The following is a 15,943-nucleotide window of genomic DNA, read 5'->3' as shown; positions in this document are numbered from 1 at the left end:
ATTACAAATAACGCTGTCATGAACATTTGGGTAGAAGTTTTGTGTGTACACAGGTTGTCACTTCTCTTGTGTATATAGAGAGCAGTGGAATTTCTGGGTAATATTGTAATTCTATGTGTAGCATTTTGAGGAATTGCCACATAGTTGTCTAAAGTGGCTGTGCCCCTTTATAATTTCAGGAGTAATATAAGAGGGTTTTAATTTCCTCACATCCTTGCCAATGCTTGTTATTGTTTGTGTTTTATTTTAGCCGTTCTAATAGGTGTGAAGTGTTATCTCCTGGTTTTGCTTTGTGCTCCCTAATCACTGTGATGTTGAACATCTTTCTATGTGCTTGTTGGCCATTTGTTTTCTTTGGAGAAATGTCTATTCAAATCTTTTGTCCATTTTTTTACTTTGGGATATTTGTCTTTTTATTGTTGAGTTGCAAGAATTCTTTATGTATCCTGGATACAAATCTTTTATCACATAAATAACTTGTAAATATTTGCTCTTGTTTTCTATTTCAGTGGTTTCCAACCTCTTTGGTTTCCCAGAAGACAATTTTTGGACAGATGGGGCTAGGGGTGGGGGATGGTTTCTGGATGAAACTGTGCCACCTCGGATCATCCGGCATTTGTTAGATTCTCATAAGGAGCATGAAACCTGAATTCCTTACATGTGCAGTTCACAATAAGATTCACGCTCCTATGAGAATCTAATGCTGCCGCTGATCTGACAGGTGGCGGAGCTCAGATGGTAATGCTCGCTGAGCTGTCACTCACCTCCTGCTGTGCGGTCCATTTCCTAACAGGCCACAGACCAGCACTGGTCCATGGCCCAGGGGTTGGGGATCCCTGGTCCAGTTAATTTTTTTGCCACACTTATTAGGGTTTGGATAGTATCTTTGAAGTCACCTTTTTCCTACATAAATATCATGTAGACTAGAGAAATAATGTCACACGCTTTTACTGAGGACCCACTGGGTGCCAAACATTCTGTTAAGTTCCTTATACACAAAATGTACCACATTTAATTTTTGTAACACTACACGAGATTGGTATCATCCCTCTATTTAGGGGACAGGGAACTGAGACTCCGATAATTAAGTAAGCAGTTTGCTCAAAATGAGCCAACTAGAGAGTAGCAGAATCTGCAAACAAATTCAGTTGTCCCTGCTTCCTAAATCCATTTCTTTCTCCTTTAGTAGTTATGTGAGTAGGATATCAAAAGTCTTATAAACAATTGTGTATTAAGTGTTTCACGTCTCATTCATTGGATCAGTTTTCTCCCCTGCCCGCCCTCTCATTCTCCTTTCCTTTTTTGCTTTTTTCTTTCCTTCCTTTTCCTCTTGCCCTCCTTTGTTTCACAGGTATTTATTTAGCCCACACTACATTGTACGTGCCTGAATAATATGATGAATAAAGCACAGTTTCATGCTTATACTCTAGCAGGGGAGGCAAACTACAAAGAAGTTCATATGGATAAATTTAACATATAATGTGACATAATTAATAACAAAGATGATAAGATCTATGAAGAAGAACACAACAAATGAGTGAACAAAGAGTGATGGGTTTGCTGTTTGTGACGGGGAAGGCCTGGATGAAGTGAGAAGGGAGCTACGTGACTATCTGTGGGGAGAGCACTCCAGGAAGACAGCTCCAAAGGAAGGATTGTTGTGACTGACAAATGGAAAGGAGACCAGAGTGGCTCAATCTCTTTTCTGTTTGACCAGCAAGTAGATGAGAGCTAGCTTTTGCCTGGGCTTAATTTCATCTAAAGAAAGCTTCTGTACCTCAATTGTATCTAAAGCATATTCAAACATATCTCTGAAAAGGCATGGAAGAGAGAGCATTCTCCACACAGTGCTGGTGCTATTTATCCAGTCCCCTGCTACACCTGTGAGGAAGTGATTTGTTCAGAAGAGAAGCTAAGGTGCATAGTGGCTGGTGAGGAGCTTAGGCTAGGGGCCTTGATGGCTGCTTATTAGTTGTGTAACTGTGTCTTGCTTTTTCAACTCTGAAATGGATATATTAGTTTGATTTGTCTGCCCTACCGAATACCACAGACTGAGTGGTTTAAACAGCAGAGATTTGTTTCCTCAAAGTTCTGGAGGATTGATGACTGAAATCAAAGTGTCAGCACAGTTGGTTTCTTCCTTTAATAAATATTTGTAAATTTATTTTTTATTTAAAAATTTTTTCCACCTCTAACTTCATTGTAAAGACTAGTTAGTACAGCAAATGTTATGGACAGTTTGGAGGATTGGGGCCAATGTTAACTGAACAAGAACAACTTCCATCCAAATCATCACAAACAATGTTTAAGTAAAAAAAGAAAAAAGTAAAAGTAAAAAAGGGGAACAACAAGAGCTTCAGGTTGAACAGGACCCTCACATTTATCTAATACATGCAATCCTGGCTAGAGTGTAACCAAATAGAAACAGGAACACTGTAATCCTAAACTTCCACTACAGCTTGTTCTTTGTACAAACCTGTGAAGCCCACCCTCATTCCCCTAGTGCTTCCAACTCAATTACGTCCTGGTCTGTTAGGCCTGCTGATCCAGGAGCATGTAGATCTTCTCTTTAACCCTATCTTTGTTGTAAGGCTGGCATGTCTGGTTATCAGCTCGCTAAACCAGGCAGCTGAGGTCTGCCAGATTGTCCATAAAATCAAACAACTGATGATATCAGTGTGACAGTGGGGCTGCTGGGATCTTTCTCTTCAGGTATTCTTCATTTATTTTACAAATGCTGTCCATGCATTTGTTCACAGATTCATAGTCAGCCTAAGTTCTGTCTTCTGACTTTTTGTAGGCTGTGCCAGCAAGATGGTGTGAGATCTCCCACCAAACTCTTCTTACGGTAGCTGCTGCTTACCCTGCAGCACCAGGGTTGTTTTCATCTAAGGCTGCTCTCTCTGACTTATAGATGGGCATCTTCTCAGTGAGTCTTCACAGGGCTTTCCCTCTGTGAGTGCCTGTGTTCTAATTTCTTCTTAGAAGGAATCACTCATAATGGATTAGAGCCCACCCTAATGCCGTCATTTAACCTTAATTACCTCTTTCAAGAACATTCTTCATGTACAGTCACATTCTAGGGTATTGGGGGATGAGAACTTCAACATATGAATTTTGGGGGCACAAATTTAGCCCATGACAATGGGGAAGACAATAATATCTACCCTCTAGAGTGATTTTAAAGGTGAATTGAAATAACACTTGGAAAGCCTTAAAGCAGTACCTAGCACACGGTGAGTATGCCAAGGAACTGTGCCATCTGAGGGTTATTATCCTACTACTATCCAGTCGCACCTCGGTTGTGAGTTTGTTGAGGGCCAAAATCCAGAGATTGTATTTTTAAATTGTATTATTATTTTCAATTATTTTATTTTTAAAAAATCTACCTGCCCCTAGGATAATCTTTATCTATTATAGGTACTTAGGACATGTTTGTGTAACTAAAACTTTTCATGCCTCGCACATCTCTTCCAAATCACTACCATATTCTCATCTGCCAACCAACTCTGCATCACATGCACCATTCCTTTTCCTCCTAACCGGATCCTGGATTGAGTCTTCAGGCATTAAACTCGCATGCTGAGCATGAATTGAGTTTCCTTTTGCAGTCACAGCATGATTTTTTTTTTTTTTTTTTCTAGAGAGGTTTAGGAAGTTCGTTCACTTAAGATTTTAACAATTGCCTTGCTTTTGACACATACTAATCTTGCATGTTAATCAAGCTTTAAGATTTTTGTTTTCCAACTTGTTAGGACAATAACCAGCATAAATAATTTCCTTTCTGGAATTTAGATTTGAGTCAAAAGGGGAAGCCCCTTTTGCCCAGGAATATAATATAGTGTTTCTGAATTCATCATCCTGAAGGATAGGTTTATTGCCTACTCAGTGTTTCACTTCTGAAGTCTTCAACCCTTCCATCAGGATGCAGAATAAATTCTGGAGCAACCCTGCCTGACAACAGAGGATTGACTGCAATCGTTTGAAAGGATAGAGCTTCACAAAATACATTTTCTGAAATGTTTTCCTATGAAGGAAAAGCTGATAGGGAATTTGAGTTAAAGTAAAAAACAAAACAAAACAAAACCAAAAAACACGTGTTAAAAGGATGTTTTAAACAGGATGAGGTATTAAATCACCATAGAGAAGCAGTCTTAGTTTACTCTGAATTCCATTTATATTCTTCTATTACCATCCATATATTTTGTTTTGCTGCAAAACACAGGGAGAACTATTTACCATTAAGTTGCCCAATTAATTTTCTTTAAGGCATGTAACATTTTCTAAAGAAAGCTGAAAATACTTGTTCCACTGAAAAAATGAGTTTTATCTTCTATATCATAATTTTGCTCCCAGTGAAAAAGCCAGGATAATGGAGAACCAAATCCATTTTTGTGAAGAAAAACGCTTTTATTTCATGGTATTTTTAAACATCATTTTGTCTACTCTCCATGGAATAAAGTTGACAACACCCCTTGAATATATGTTTGCATGTCTTTATAGTTTCAATTAGTTGTACTTTTGGTCTTCCTCTTTAAGCAACATTTTAAAAAATCTACAAAGTAGTACATAAATATCTACACTACTAGGATGCAAATTGGAATTTGGAAGCCCTAGATCCGCTGATTTTATTTGCTATCTGACTATCACATTTGTTCTTTTTAACTGATTTATTAAGCCTATATTCTAGAGTATATTTTATTCTGTTGCACCAACTGTTAATGAATTCTTTGATCGTGGCTTTTTGTCACATACATCTGTATTGGTTCAGGGAGCCTAACCTGTTGGAATATTCTGCTGAAGAGTTTGCTTTTATATCTAGGGACATTTATCATTATCTAAGGCCAGCTGCCTGACTTCTCTTCAGTGCTCTGTTTATAGGGTTTGAACATCTATAAATGGAAACACTAGCTAACCAGAAATTATCGCTAGGGCTCTCTGATAGTGTCCTAGGCTCTCACAACTTGGAATGTCCTGCAATATCTAACATGTAAGCACGTCGAATCATTTTCTAGACAGAATCTGAACCTCTGTCTCTCAGTCTTTCTCTCCTTCTCATTCTCTTTCAATATGGAACTTGAAAAGCATGAAAAAAGAAGCTTATTAAACAAGAATTTAGAGGAGAAACTGACGGTAAGACATGAGATCTAGCACACACAGATTTATAATGAAATTGACAGGGTAGTAGAGCAACTGTCATAGATTGAAAAAGTTATGCTAGCCAGCCTCTGTTTCCATGCTTTGCTGGTCAATAACTTTAAAATTAATGAGTTCCATGGGCTTTCCTGAAAACAATGTAATAAAGTTATACATAAAATGCCATTATACAAATGAGGGCAAATTTGATTTAGTTAAATGATGTGGTTTACCTTCATTTTATAAACTGGAATCCATTTATTTTGACCTCTCATTGTGATTGCCTCAGCACTGGAAGATTGTTTTATTTATGTATGTGAAGCTTAGCAAGTGTTCAAAGTCCATTTTTTTCCTCAGAGATACCAGGAATATGTGCCAAGAAAAATAAATACTATGGAATATGTTAATGTTTTATTAAGTTTAATGAACTTCTAGTATAAGGATAAAGTTTTTTACTATAGAAGTTATAAAAGTAATTTTGCCTCGATACTAAGCAATTAAATGTCACTGATTAATAATGGTCACTTATATTTGCTGAAATACAAAATATACTGTAACCTTGAGTTAAATGTGCTGTCCATGGCTCATTTGATGAGCATAGGTAGCTATGTTTGTAAATTTACTGTGGCTACAGAGTTAACATTGGAACAGGTCATAACTAATTTTAATACCAGCATAAATTAAAAAAGTAAGATAATATAGCCCATAATGAGACCAAATTCATGGCAATACATTGTTCTAGACATGTGAAGTTGAGGTTTATGGACTATTCAAGATATTAAAACTAGAAAAATGATAAAAAGAACCATACTGGGTTGAAAACTCCTGAAGTGTATTAGAATCTCAAGATCTTAAAGTAATATATTGAATAAAATATACAACCTTTTCTTAAAGGAATCAGGTCATCATTTTTAGTACCCACTTTTGACCTCTGCCCTAGGTGATTGTCCAGACAGGTAATGGCCACAGAGTATTTCGCTTTTTGACTATTTGGAAAGGCCATGTGTCCTTGAGCTAACCAGTGATTTTGAATCAGAAAGGGCTTGGTGAAAATTCTTGCCCACAAGTACCAAACATAAGACCATGGGTTTTGTTTAATCTTTCTGAGTCTCAGTTAATTCATGTGTAAGATAGGGAACAGTAATAACTAATCTGAAGGCTTTTGTGAAGAATAAAAACTATAATGTATGTGAAGTCCCTAGCCTAAACCTAATTTTAGACTGTTTTTGGCCTGATTCACTTAAAAAGCACATACCCAAAGTTTACTAATATGGAAAGAAAAGAGTTAAAATGCATTTAAAAGTAAAAAGAAAACCCAGATATGGTAAGCATAAAGGCTTAGTGTTTATAAAACCTTTATGGAACCAGATAGGGAGTAAATAAATACATGAATAAATAGTTGCTATGAATTAGTGTGAAATTTGACCCTGAGCTTCCTGGCAGTCTTTTACAGGAAGTTTTGCAAGTGAACATAGTGGACATCGGGCAAGTGCACAAAGTGAAGATGGATTCTTCTTATTTGAAGTGATTCGATGTGTTAGCATTTCACTTTCTGAAAAGTCAGGCATTGTGCATACCTGACTCTATTTTGAATACAGCTATAAATCTAGAAGTGAGCAAAAACCTTTCCTTAGAGGAAGTAGCTGTCACAAAACTCATGAACATTACTCTGTAGCAGAGGCCTAGGGCTAGCCTCAGATTGACTTCCAAAGATTGTGGGGAAATATGGCGGCACATCAGAGGCATAAGAACATTCACCTGCACTGAGAAGAGAGGCTGTTCTGTGAGTAGGGGGAACACATGAAAGCCCAGTGTCTGGGGTAATTAAGTGTACAAGCAAATAGAGCTGAGGAACTTGACACCTTTCAGATACAGGAGATCCGATGACAATGCTATCAAGAAAAATTTCGCCTATGCTCAGTATTTTCTATTTAAGAGAGTTGGAAAATCTCTGATGTATCTTTGAGAGTTTCCAATAGAAGTTATTTTGGCTGTTTACGTGAATAAATATCCAAAAACTTCAGTTTATCGAGCATTATGTTTCATGTTAATACCAATGAAACACAGTATGACTGGCTAGGTTGCTGAAGACGGTTGAAAAATGTGTTCTTGAGGAGTTCACTATTTTCTGAAATTTATTCAATTTATTTATTACAAATAGTAAAGTTTGTAAAAGTCTGGTTTTTAAAAGAAGACAATATTTTTCCCATTAGAATATTTAAATATGTGTACATTATAATATCATGTTATATGTTTGTTTTAAATTAAAGCTGTATTTCTCATAAGGATCTTTATTATGAACAGTGTTACAGTATGTGTCACACACTTAAGCAATGAACATTATTGACTTTATTTGAAAAAATTTCTAAGATAAGATCCATAGTAAATAAGTCAGAAAGTCACCAGTCTGCAGAATTTAAAAATTCATCAGTTTATTCCATACAAAGATAAAACAAGACAAAGACAAAGACAAGACAAAAGTTAAGCAAGATTCTTTGCTACGCATCCAATATAAATCTTGTCTTACCCTAGGTGAGTGAATTGCTACTTTTAGGTATTGATTTTTGCCCTGAGTTTATTGTTGTTTGCTGACTAAAAGACTGCTAGGTTCTGAACCAATTGAAGGTGCCTCTTTTACATCTGTTAATCAATACATAATCAGAAATAAAGGAATGATATCAAATTCTTCAAAATTTCTTAAATCTACCAATGCCAAGTGAAAGTTCTCATAATTTGGTTGATGTCATTCCAATATTTCAAACATGAGAAGAAAAAAATCAATTAACATGGACTTAGAAGGACATTTCCACCCCTTTGAATACCATCTATTAAACCATGTGGAATATCTTAGTCACTGATTCTGCTAAGTCAGATGACAGTAAAGCTAATTTTTGTGGGAAGTGGTAGAGAGGTGGAAGAAGGGAGGAAAGTATTTTGTTACAATACGTTTCAGTTTGGTTAGTTCCACCATAATTGCTGTTGAGGCTGAATGGATCTTTTGTTTTTCCTATCATGTATTTTCTAAACTCTGTTCCTGGGAATTCTGATTTTCCAAAGTGCGTCACAAAATGTGGTTCTGGTTTGTGCTCAAGAATATTCAGAAAACACTGAGCAGGAAATGCACTATACAGCACATTTCCCCTCGGAGACTCATATTTGTATTGTAACATACTAAAGACTGTCAGGTTAATCCAGTGTTTCCTAAACTCACCTACCAATGTAATACATTTTAATGTGTGTGCAATAGCAGTGCATATTCTGAGGAACTAGTAGTGTTCTCTGCAACATACTTTAAGAAATGATGTGTTAGCATATGAATTTGTAGTCTGATTTTATTTTTGAGTTGCATTTTTGGAATAATGATAGACAAAGCAATACATTCAAGTTGGGTATATTTGTATCTATAACATGAAGTTACTTCTGGAATAGTTTTAGAAATAGGTACTAGTTTCTATGTATTATGTTTAATAAATAAGTAAAACTAAGACAACAAATCTTGACTATTTTCTAAACTTCTTTTAGACTATAAATGCATCAACAAAGAATTTTACTTATATTTACCTTCAACTGAAATTTCACAATGAAAAGGAAACAAAATCATATATTACTATAGTAAAAATGATCATATACTTCAGGGCATTCTGATATAATAATGGTTTCTTTCTCTAAGAGATTATAAGAACAAACAGATCTCATGCATAAATTTAATAATTTCTATTGCATTAACATAATATATCTCAAGAGACAATTTTATCTTCTCAAATAGTGAATGTTCAATAATATTACAAAAATAATGATAAGAAGAGTATATGATTCAACTTATTTTATATTGAAACTTGGTACAATTAAATCAACACAATAGTCAATTTCTAAATGTTATAAATACTGCTTCCTTGAGTAAAAAGGCAACTCCTTGAGATTGAGAAAGAAAATAGGTCTTCTGACATTAGTTTTTTTTTTTTTTTTTTGAGACGGAGTCTTGCTCTGTCACCCAGGCTGGAGTGCAGTGGCGGGATCTCGGCTCACTGCAAGCTCCGCCTCCCAGGTTCACACCATCCTCCTGCCTCAGTCTCCTGAGTAGCTGGGACTACGGGCGCCCGCCACCACGCCCGGCTAATTTTTTGTATTTTTAGTAGAGATGGGGTTTCACCATGTTCGCCAGGATGGTCTCGATCTCCTGACCTTGTGATCTGCCCGCCTCAGCCTCCCAAAGTGCTAGGATTACAGGCGTGAGCCACTGTGTCTGGACCACATTAGTTTTTTTTATTTTTTTAAACAGGGTGTATCTACATTAGATAGGAACTGAAAAATTTTATTTTAAGTAATTTAAAATTTACTTTTTATATTTGAAAATTTTATTTTGAATTTGAGGGAGAAAAACTTATCCAATGATATGTAAATTTACTTATGATCTCATAATAAAACATTCTTCTTGATTTCAGAAAAAAGGGTTCATACCACTTATTTATTTTTTATTTTATTCATTTATTTATTTTTTGAGACAGAGTTTCACTCTTGTCGCCCATGTTGGAGTACAATGGCACGATCTCAGCTCACTGCAACCTCTGCCCCTTGAGTTCAAGCGATTCTCCTGCCTCAGCTTCCGGAGTAGCTGGGATTACAGGTGTATACCACCACGCCTGGCTAATTTTTGTATTTTTAGTAGAGACAGGGTTTCACCTCGTTAGCGAAGCTGGTCTCAAATTCCTGACCTCAGGTGATCCACCCACCTCGGCCTCCCAAAGTGCTGGGATTACAGGCGTGACTCACTGCGCCCGGCCCATACCACTTACTTTTAAATACAACAAAAGAGAAAAGAAATGAAAAAAACTGTTTTTAAAATGTAAAACTACAAAGAACTATACATTTTAGAATTTTGTGATAATTCAGTGAAGGAGAGTTATTTAAATAAGGTTAATTAATTAATGTATTTATTGTGCGTTCGAGTTTCACTCTTGTTGCCCAAGCTGTAGTGCAATGGTGCGATCTCAGCTCACTGCAACCTCCTCCTCCTAGGTTCAAGCGATTCTGCTGCTTCAGCCTCCTGAGTAGCTGGGATTACAGGCATGCGCCACCAGGCCCTGCTAATTTTGTGTTTTCAGTAGAGATGGGGTTTCACCATGTTGGTCAGGCTAGCTTCGAACACCTGACCTCAGGTTATCCGCCCACCTCGGCCTCCCAAAGTGTTGGGATTACAGGCATGAGCCACCATGCCCAGCCTAAATTATTTATTAATTCATAGCTTCATTAATACAAATAAAATTAATTACTTTCTAAGAAGAAATCTGTTAACAAACAACACGAGGTTAGTGCTGGGTTCTAATTCCTCATATCATTATCTGATGACAGGTTTGAGTGTTGTCGGTGAGCATCTTCAGAGATGCAACCTAAGTGCCTACTGGATGGCAATGTACTTAGAAAAAACAAAACAGACTTTCAAATCAGTATACATCCCTAGGCACTTATTTTGAATAAAACAGAGTACTAAGGGCTACAGTGCGAACATATGTGATAAAGAAAGTCCTAGCCCTCAAGGCAATTATTATGCTCTATTTTTAAGTACATTATGATATAATAATGATAGTTTTTAGCCACTAAGAAATACTCTAAGTGTACAAACCATTGACACCCCAATTTCTCACACGGACCTGTGGTAGCAAGTGTATAATTATTCTTCAGAATGTCTTAACAATGGGAATGATTGTAAAGCATTTTATGCTGTAACATGGTAACATTATTATTATTATTATTATTATTATTATTATTATTATTATTATTATTTTTGGAGATGGAGTCTCACTCTGTTGCCCAGGCTGGAGTGCAGTGGCGCGATCTCGGCTCACTGCAACCTCTGCCTCCCAGGTTCAAGCAATTCTCCTGCCTCAGCCTCCCGAGTAGCTGGGACTACAGGCACACACTGCCATGCCCAGCTAATTTTTTTTTTTTTTTTTGTATTTTAGTAGCGACAGAGTTTCACTGTGTTGCCCAGGCTGGTCTCAAACTCCTGGGCTCAGGCACTCTGCCCACCTCGGCCTCCCAAAGTGCTAGGATTACAGGTATGAGCCACCACACCTGGCCTGTAACATGTTTTATTCTGCCATAATATCTACTTATATATTTATTTCTCTTTCTAATTGTGTCTAACTAGAGTCATTGGTAATAGGCTCTCACTCTGAAGGCCCTGACATGCCCAAAAACAAGTCATCTATTCTGCCAATGTTTCTGATGTGTTATCTAGATATTACTTTCAGTATGGCTTGAATGTTGCTTCTGATCTATATGTTATTCCTTATAAGGCAACTTCATATAATAAAATAAGTAATAAATGCCAATTAAATGTAATAAGTAGGAAATCTCTGGCGGTAAGGTACTGGATGTATGTATCTTTATACTACAACTGGTTGTATTCATTCTTAATAAACTAATTTTGGTGATGACCTAAATGAAGGAAAGAAAGATAAAAACATGCAAACAATGATTTTGTTTTTTTTTTGGCATTACATCATTTATTTTGGAAACCTCCTTCCATGTCTCTGCTACTCATAGAGCTGACCAATGACTCTTGCTATGTTTTGGATTCAACTGATAAAGTTGCGTTAGATGTTCATTTTGTCTGAGGGGCAATTTTGATGGTAGAGGATGTAAGTTGCTTTGCCCCCATACCTTAACTCCCCTAAGCTGTCGGCTCACGTTTGATTTTATCGGTGACATCATCCTGGGCCACGGTAGGCACTTCAGCGTCTTTAAGGCTGCAGCTGCCCTCTCCAAGGTGTTTTTGTTGCCTACTGTGCATTCCACGTCTCCACTTGGCACATCTCCCACAATGGCCCATTCATCATTGGTATATTTTAAATTTATTATCCACTTTTCTCTAGAGATGGCATCCAGAGTTGACATCTAAAATACCCTGTGGAAATAATTATCTTCATAAGACAGATGGGCGGTAGAGACCAAAATTTTATGTTAAGTTTTTCAGTAAGCATTCCTCAACTGGAAGGCAACTGGAGGGAATTCAGAACCAGGATTCTCTGAGTTTCTGAACCCTGTGTCACTCCTGAATTTTTAGTAAAATTAATTAATTTTTCCCTTTCTTAGGGAGGTAAGCCATTTCTGAGATGTCAATAAGGGGATTATAGGATTGATCTCTCTGCACCAGATATTAGAGATTTGATGATTAAGATAATGTTCTCCAGATAACTGAGACAACCCTTAAGTATTATGAGTAATTAAAAAATTCTGGTCTTATCCCAGGTGAAGTATAGTAGTAAATAGTAACCATGAATCCTGATCGTTTGGCAGACCAAAGTGAAAAACTAAGTAGTTGAAAAACTTACATCTCTTTTGAATAAGAAATAATTCCATCTTAACTTCTTTCTGGCCTGTTCTCCTTTGAACCAATAACAAAAGTTTAAAAATTGCAGAAGAATCTATAGTATGAAATTTTAAAATAAAGGGGAGGACAGGAAATATGCTGTGATAGTGGTGGACCATGAGGATCATTGGGAAATGCTAAGCAGTGAGAATTAAAGTCCTAATGTGCATAATGGCAGAATGAGGAGAGACTGGAAAAATGAAAAAGTGAGTGTGTACAGGTGTTTAATTGACATACCTATAAAAATTTAAATGAAGAACCTGTGTCCAGTGCGCGCGCGCGCGTGTGTGTGTGTGTGTTGATGGTGACAAGGATTCTTATTCCAAAGAGGTTTTCCATCTCTCCCTAAGTGCCAACTAGTATGGTGAGAAGCATGTTGGATCTGATTCCAGGAGACTGGTATTACAGTTAAAGTTGTGCTTATATGGCCTTTGACAAATCACTTAACCTTTGGCTTCTTTATCTACAAAGTGAAAGGTTGGATTGGATTTGAAAAGATTGCTATGCTCTTCAGCATTTTATGCATCTATCGAAAGTGCTCTCTGGCTGTGGATTTATTAAATTCTTTCCATACCAACTGATGCCTATTTATTCAAGCATTAGGAATCTTGAAATAGTTTGTATTTTTATATTATCACTGATCAAATGTAAAGTAGAAGTCCTTGTTATTAGATGAAACATTCCTTTTAGAAGAGAAGGTTCGCAGTTCGGTACTGATGAATTAAATTTCGTATTTTTTCTATGTTTTCACCAAGAAATAACCAAGATTCAGGAATTGGATCATGGGCAAATATTGTGAAATAGATGAAAAAAGTAGCCAGTCAGTGCCTTAATGTTTGTATTGAAATACCCGAAATAAAGCATTATATTTTCTCACACTTAACCCAAAATAAAGTGGATGCTGTGTTTTCATTTGGAATAAAAATTAATGTACACACACACACACACATACACATAAAATCTGTGTGTTAAATGTTATTTTAAAAATGGTTTATTTGGCTCTTATTCATTCTCTTTTTGTCATTCTTACCACTCCCTGCAACGTACCTGACACAGATATCTTAGTCCCTTTGCAACCTTAATTTTAGCCCCTCTGCATCACTGGTGGTTCAGGAAAAAGTGGACGCACAAGTATTGCCAAACTCTAGTCACCATTTTCGTTTTCTTTCTTACATTAAGAAAAATGAGGGCTGTGTCTATTGGAACCCAGGGAGGGGAGCTGAGAGTTGAGAAGTGAAACTGATAAGGATCCAGATTTCTACTTTATGGTTCAAATCAAGTTCTCGAAGCCATCCAGTCCTTTGAAAACCACTGCTAATTAAAGCAGTGTCTGCTGATAATGTAAGTCTGAGACTCACTGTTTGAATGGATCTTTTGATATAGCTCTGTGTGATGGTGAATAACAGAAAGGAGATAGATGGATTGCAGGCTTTAACCGAGCTGTGCTTTCACAGTGACATTTATAGCATACTGTACGTGCGGCGAAATATTTTCTAGGTTCTCATTGTGAGAATTGCAATTATATATCTAGTTGTTCTGTCCCAAGTACGGCTCCCCTAAGGGAATGACAAATAGACTGTGGTTTTAGTGATGGAATTACATTAGAGAATCATCTGCTTTATTTTGCTACATGACCTTCAAGAAAATAAGGAGATGGTTTAAAAAAATGGTTAGAGGATGTTTGTAGTTCAGTTGCTGGTCTTTTGTTATTATTTACAACCCCAAAATTTCTCAAGGGTCCTTTTATTAATTTTCTTCTCAGTTAATGTGTATTTTCTTGCCTGGGTAGCTTCTGGGAAGATGTCCCCTTGAGCTTGGTCTCCAAAATAGGCCTAGTACCTTATAGCTATCAGAGTGTAGCAGATTAGAGACTACCTCGTGATTTTAAATACTAACTTGATGATATTTGTCTTAGGAGCAGTTGAGAGAGCTCATAGGATTGCTTTCCTGAACCTGTTATAATTTCTCTAGGGACATCATGTCATAGTGGGAGGCTGAAGGAAGAAAATGTTAGCGTGAATTAATATGCTTATTACAGAGAGTGGGGCATTAATTTAGAATGTGAAGGAAATATATGGGAAATAAAACATTTTTTCATCCCTATTTTGTTTTTCCACTTGAACTCAGCTTTTAGTCTTAGAATTCTGGCATATTTTGTCGTGCCACTTGCTTCTGCTTATTCATTCATTCAGCCCAGCAATGCTTTGCCTGCAGCTTGTAGACCTCCTGCCTGCTGGTCTGTCTTTGCATAGGGTGGGAAAGGAAAAGAAAGAGCTGGTTTTAGAGACTTTCAATGAATCTCCTTCTTTTCAACCCTGTTTTACAGTCATGCCTTTGTGGAATTTGTCTTCCTTGACTCTGGCACCCTCCAGGGTTTGCAAAGGCATTTATACTATAAGGTCTCTTCTTGGCAGCTCATCTTCCTCTGGCCGTCTACCTCTATCTCCTTTTCATCTTCCAGAAATTTACAATGTGCTTTTTCATACTGATTTTTCTCTCTGCCAGATCTCTTATTTTTGTGGGTTTATGGTTTAAAATTCCTTTACCCTCATTTTAATAGTGTCCAGAGAAGAATATGAAAGAAACATATGTGTTCCATTAGTGATCTTGACCCAGAAGCCCCTCAATTTATTTTAAAAGCTTGCTCTCAATGCTCTATTTGTGCTGGAAAATCGTTTCAATAAATGATGGGTGCTGTGGAACATCTTTATTCGTTTTTGAGAGATGCTATGGTCTGGATGTGTCCTCCAACATTCAGATGTTGAAACTTAATCATCAACTGATAGTATTAAGAGGTGGGGCTTTTAAGAGATGATGAAGCCATGAGGTTGGAGTCCTAGTGGATGAGAGTAGTGCCCTTATAAAAGGGCTTGAGGGGATGAGTTCATTCTCTTCTGCTCTTCTGCCATGTGAAGACACAGTGTTCCTCTTTTTTTTTGCCTTCTGTCCCTTCCACCATGTGAGGGTGCCTAGAAGACACCATCAATACGAAATGAGCCTTTACCAGACACAGAACCTGCTGGCACCCTGATCTTGGACTTCCCGGAGTATATTTCTGTTCTTTATAAATTATCCAGTCTCAGATATTTTGTTGTAGCAGCAAAAATGGACCAAGACTAAAGACAATTTACTACGTGAAATCATCACTTAAGTTATGTTATTTGGCATGCCAGAAATTCTGATCACGTAACTAAAATTATGTCATTTCTGAAAGTTTGAAAATTTCAGCTTGTATGACAGGTTATAATCTTTACTCTTTTTCTCAGCATAAGAAAATCATTTGCCATAGTAATTTTGGTGGTTAAATGCTGGGACTCTGGGGTAAGAATCAAATCTGGGCGCTTATGTGTTTAACCTAAATGAGCCATCATTTTCTCGTTTGTAAAATGGGCTATGACTTGTCTCACAGAGCTGTCAGATGAACTAAAAATGTGG

The 15,943-nt window shown here is 36.9% G+C and overlaps 1 protein-coding gene across 1 annotated transcript in view; it reads left to right on the top strand.

The window, feature by feature from the left end:
• Positions 1-5,019: 5,019 nt before the first annotated feature.
• Positions 5,020-15,943, top strand: part of MLIP (muscular LMNA interacting protein) — a 202,831-nt gene continuing 191,907 nt past the window's right edge. The window contains exon 1 of the mRNA XM_023222970.3: positions 5,020-5,133. Coding sequence (XP_023078738.2) covers positions 5,071-5,133 — 63 coding nt within the window. The 5' untranslated portion in view covers positions 5,020-5,070. The remainder of the gene's footprint in view (positions 5,134-15,943) is intronic.

Source organism: Piliocolobus tephrosceles, chromosome 5 (assembly GCF_002776525.5).
Source record: "Piliocolobus tephrosceles isolate RC106 chromosome 5, ASM277652v3, whole genome shotgun sequence".
NCBI lineage: Eukaryota > Metazoa > Chordata > Mammalia > Primates > Cercopithecidae > Piliocolobus > Piliocolobus tephrosceles.
Note: the sequence above shows the minus strand (reverse complement) of the source record. Positions and strands in the feature narration are given on the sequence as shown.